The sequence below is a fragment of the Limulus polyphemus genome, unplaced genomic scaffold, assembly GCF_000517525.1.
Source record: "Limulus polyphemus unplaced genomic scaffold, Limulus_polyphemus-2.1.2 Scaffold8641, whole genome shotgun sequence".
In the NCBI taxonomy this organism is placed as follows: domain Eukaryota; kingdom Metazoa; phylum Arthropoda; class Merostomata; order Xiphosura; family Limulidae; genus Limulus; species Limulus polyphemus.
The window spans coordinates 5,066-10,581 of record NW_013674251.1 but is presented as its reverse complement, the minus strand read 5'-3'; the positions used below and the strand labels follow the sequence as shown (position 1 = coordinate 10,581).

General features: G+C 30.0%; 1 protein-coding gene across 1 annotated transcript in view; it reads left to right on the top strand.

Moving 5' to 3' along the window:
- Positions 1–5,516, top strand: part of LOC106475478 (probable ATP-dependent RNA helicase DDX31) — a 26,072-nt gene that overhangs the window by 15,720 nt on the left and 4,836 nt on the right. The window contains exons 6-8 of the mRNA XM_013936159.2: positions 1,262–1,303; positions 2,940–3,004; positions 4,046–4,165. Of these exons, the coding sequence (XP_013791613.2) occupies positions 1,262–1,303; positions 2,940–3,004; positions 4,046–4,165 (227 nt within the window). The remainder of the gene's footprint in view (positions 1–1,261; positions 1,304–2,939; positions 3,005–4,045; positions 4,166–5,516) is intronic.

Here is a 5,516-nt window from a genome sequence, read left to right as displayed (position 1 = left end):
AGTTCTTTTCTGAATGGAGCATCCAAGCTTCCCACAAGCAGCATAAAGATGGATCTGGGAGCCATAAAGCAAGTTCTTTTCTGAATGGAACATTCAAGCTTCCCACAAGCAGCAAAAAGGTGGATCTGGAAGCCATAAAGCAAGTTCTTTTCTGAATGGAGCATCCAAGCTTCCCACAAGCAGCATAAAGATGGATCTGGAAGCCATAAAGCAAGTTCTTTTCTGAATGGAACATCCAAGCTTCCCACAAGCAGCATAAAGATGGATCTGGAAGGCATAAAGCAAGTTCTTTTCTGGATGGAACATTCAAGCTTCCCACAAGCAGCATAAAGGTTGATCTGGAAGGCATAAAGCAAGTTCTTTTCTGAATGGAGCATCCAAGCTTCCCACAAGCAGCATAAAGATGTATCTGGAAGCCATAAAGCAAGTTCTTCTCTGGGTTAATGAAAGCAACAAACCACAAATAGACAGTACCTCTAACATAATATTTGCAACTGACTCACTGGATAAGATTCAGAGGTGGTCACCAGATGGATGGAAGAAAGCAAAGCAACTGCATGGTTAGATTATCACCTGAATGTATAGTGCCAAGCCATGTATTGGTATAGCTAAACAAGGAGGCTGACAATCTTGCAGGAGAAGCCACTTTATCGAGTAAAGTTAAAGCAGCGACGATGTAGGATCTTCATCCACATTCAGAGGGGATGAGACCACTGGAAAAGTAAGAAAAAGCAAAGGATGGATAATCAGTTGGACAGTATACAGCCATAAGGCCACTGGTGATGTCAGTAAAGGAACCCTCTTCTTCTATATCTTGGGAGGTAGGGTGTCTCTACGTAAGGGTTGAGTGCAACCCTTGGAATTGTACCTAGTAGTCAGTCTGGAGTATAAATTACAGTACTAGTTATGGGAAGTTGCATAATTAGTGTTTACTTAGAGCACCTATTTACCTCCTCCTGGTGGAGCTGTTGTTGAGTTTTTCATTTGTTTTGATCAGAGTCATTTATTTCAGAATAGACTGTCTTTCTTGCGTGTAGCTATTATAAAAAGAGATCAAGTGGACAATATGGTTGGTTAAATAGTGATACTTAAGTATTATTAAAATCAATATATATATATATTGTATTTCTGTTTTTTAGGCATTTAAATTTATTAATACTAAAATTTTAAAATAAGCATCATTATATATTTTTATATCTGTTATTATTATTATTATTATTACTAAGACTAAACAATGACTGTCTGTTTTCTAAAATTACAGCTGGTCATCCAGAGCTATGAATATTTCGAGACCCTGTGCAGGGTAAGTTTGATTAGGTTATTCTACATTTTTGTTTTATTTGTAATAAACTACAAATAGGAAATTTGAGCCTGATTACTGAAAACTTCTTTACTTAATCCATTAACTATTTTTTTTAATTAAAACTTAATAAACCAAAAGACAACCAAAAACAAAAAATATTTATCCTTCTGAAGCAGATCTATAAAATATAGATAAATCATGCATAGATATTTTTTCTTTATATATTATCTAAAATAATGTAGTAATTTTAACTGTCTTGTCTTCCCACCAGAATTGGTAAGAAGACTTAACCGCTTAATGTTTGAATTAGTTTACTTACCCTTAACCTATACCTTTTGTTTTATTATTGTTTAACAATAATTTCAGTTACCTATAGTTTTAATTGGAGAATGTTCTAGACATGCTTTCATTCTCTTCTCTTTACTGCATACATCCATTTCAGCTTTTGTGGTCTGTAAAGTTAATCATTTTTAAGTAATTTGTTCATATGTGATAAGAGTGTCAGGTATGAATGCAACATTGTGCTCTACAGTTTTAACCTCTTTTTGCTGACACTTAGATTTTCATTAAACAATAATAGTGTGAAGTTCACATTGATAGTAAACATTCATAATAATGAGGATACTTAGTGAAGTTACATTTAGATTTTCATTAAACAATGATATTGTGAAGTTCACATTGATAGTAAACATTCATAATAATGAAGATACTTAGTGAAGTTACATTTGGATTTTCATTAAACAATGATATTGTGAAGTTCACATTGATAGTAAACATTCATAATAATGAGGATACTTAGTGAAGTTTCATTTGGATTTTCATTAAACAATAATAGTGTGAAGTTCACATTGATAGTAAACATTCATAATAATGAGGATACTTAGTGAAGTTTCATTTGGATTTTCATTAAACAATAATATTGTGAATTTCACATTCATAGTAAACATTCATAATTATGAAGATACTTAGTGAAGTTACATTTGGATTTTCATTAAACAATAATATTGTGAATTTCACATTCATAGTAAACATTCATAATAATGAGGATACTTAGTGAAGTTACATTTAGATTTTCATTAAACAATGATATTGTGAAGTTCACATTGATAGTAAACATTCATAATAATGAAGATACTTAGTGAAGTTACATTTAGATTTTCATTAAACAATAATAGTGTGAAGTTCACATTGATAGTAAACATTCATAATAATGAGGATACTTAGTGAAGTTACATTTGGATTTTCATTAAACAATAATAGTGTGAAGTTCACATTCATAGTAAACATTCATAATTATGAAGATACTTAGTGAAGTTACATTTAGATTTTCATTAAACAATGATATTGTGAAGTTCACATTGATAGTAAACATTCATAATAATGAGGATACGTAGTGAAGTTACATTTAGATTTTCATCAAACAATAATAGTGTGAAGTTCACATTGATAATAAACATTCATAATAATGAGGATACTTAGTAAAGTTTCTTTCTGTGGTAACTGAAATTTTGTACTTGATAGAGTTGTTTTATAACAAAATTTTGTTAAAAAGTAATTTAACCCCTAATAACAATTGAAGTAGTTGAGATATTTTGTAGTATTTTGTAGGGAAATAAAAACTATGAAAACATTTTAGGCATTCACTTGGCTTGTTCCTGGTTATCTGATTGGAGGGGAAAAAAAGAAATCTGAAAAAGCAAGGTAGATTTATTTGTTCTAATATTTAATTATTGCTACAAGTTATGTTAGTAATGATGTTTCAAAAACTTTTTTTACTGATTTAAATATGTCCTTGATTGTCAGTTTTTATGAGTGGAAAAATAAATTTTGAGATGAAAAGAGATTTTCTCATTTTATGTTCTACAAAATTCTGAAGTAATATTTTTGAAGTACGTGATCTTCAAATTCGAAAATATTTTAACAATTCTAAGTATAATGAAAGAAGTGATCATTAAGAAAATTAACTAGATTTAAAAAAAAACAGAAACTTGAGAATTTTTGTATAGTTAAATATTCTTCTGGAGTAAAATAGAGCAAGAACAGTCAGCTATTCGAAAAGGCTTGAGGTTCTGGATTTTTTGCTATCTACAATTCTAAGTACATTGCCAAACATTTGATAAATTTTTCTAAATTACAGTACTAATTGTACAAAAATAGAAATTTTTAATAATATCTTTTTTTTTTTGTCCTCATTATTTATAATATTGGAGGAGATTTGGTTAAGATAGCAAAATAACAAGACAAAGAGATCTTCAGTTGGGTGAATACTGTTGTTAAGTTAGGTCAAGATTAATTTGATGTTTGTGGGTTCGAATCCCATCACCGAACATGATTTCATATTCAGTTGTAGGGGTGTTATAATGCGATGATCAATCATACTTCTTGTTTAGAGTAGTCCATGAGTTGGTGGTGTTGACTATCTGTCTTCTCTGTAGCTTGTCACTTATAAATTAGGGATGGCTAATGCAGGTAGCCCTGAGTGGCTTTGCAAAATATTCAACCAAACAAATAAAGAAACAAGATTGATTTCATGCACTTAAGTGTGTGTGTGTGTGTCAAAACAAGTTGAATTTTGCAAACATGTCTTTCTTAAGAACATTTAAGGTTGAAAAAGTTTAATAAAAAAAATGCAGATTTTTCAACTGTCGTACTTTATGTTAATTGACAGTTCTTTTCTGTTTGGTATTATTCTACCTCAGTGAATACTAGATCGTGCACTAACTCTTCTTTTTCTTCATACAGGATTCGTAAAGGGCTGTCTATATTGATCAGCACACCAGGACGATTACTCGATCACATCGAACACACAGCAAACTTGTCTTTTAGCAATGTCAAATGGTTTATTATTGATGAGGCCGATAGGTAGTAACTTCATATTTATCTTCTACCTTTATATTAGAAACACTTATAAATAATAATAAATAATTATTCTGTCTTTGATTATGTTAATTTCTGAATATGAATATATTTAATCAGTAAATTACATATCATTGTTCTGACTTTGATATCCAGAATTGAAAAGTTACTGTACATATCTAGTTAACTTATAATGGCTTTTATATTGAATGTATAAAATATGAAACTTATATGTTATTTGTAAATTTAAAGTTAAGAACTTACAAATCCTACTTGTACATATAATTGTTAGAATAAGAACTAAAATAGTTATAAAATTAAAATTTTAAAACTTACATTAGCTTTTTTTTTATTTCACTATTATAATATTTCTTTTAATGTTATAATTCTTCTCTAACATCTATAATGAAAGATTGTCATTCAATACTAATAGACTCATTAGAAATGTACATCCTGATGAGCCATTATCAGAACTCCTTAACCTTTTCATGAGTCAGGCTTTTTTTTTTAAATGAGCTGAAAAAAGTAAGGTTTTTTATTTCTCTTTTTGATAGACTATACTCATATTATTGAAACAAAACTTTTCTATGATCTGTTATTACATTTATGCACAAAATATACTTCATAATTAAATATTGCTTATCTGGATTTATACTATTTCAATGAAACTACAGTGAAGAATTGGAATTCTTTTCTCTAGTGTTTATGATACCTAATTCCAATGCCATCTAGCGAGCATGTGATTGAATTTGGGAATTAATTAAAAATACAGTGAGATATATTTTTTGAAACATTGAAGGTTCCCAAATCGTCTCATGCAAATCATGGAAGGTGCTAAGATAACTAGCCATGGGTGTTTTAAGAAATGTTCAAACACTGTATTTAGCAGTTTGAAGATGATAAGCTGACTGTAAGAATAGTATAGTATTTTCCAAAGATGACAATAAGCTTATGCTTTGAGAATAAGGATGGTTGTTAGTTAAAGGCTATTTAAGTCAGAAAATCTGATGAAACGGTGAAGTAGCTCATGTAAGAAAATGTTTGATCTGATTATAGTTTTAAAGTACTGTGAACTACAGGCAGTGATTCAAGGTGTTTAAGTATCACTTACAGAGAACAATGATCCCAGGTTTTTAAATATCATTCACAGAGAACACTGATCCCAGGTTTTTAAATATCATTCAAGAGAACACAGATCCCAGGTTTTTAAATATCATTCAAGAGAACACTGATTCCAGGTTTTTAAATATCATTCAAGAGAACACAGATCCCAGGTTTTTAAATATCATTCAAGAGAACACTGATTCCAGGTTTTTAAATATCATTCACGAGAACACAGATCCCAGGTTTTTAAATA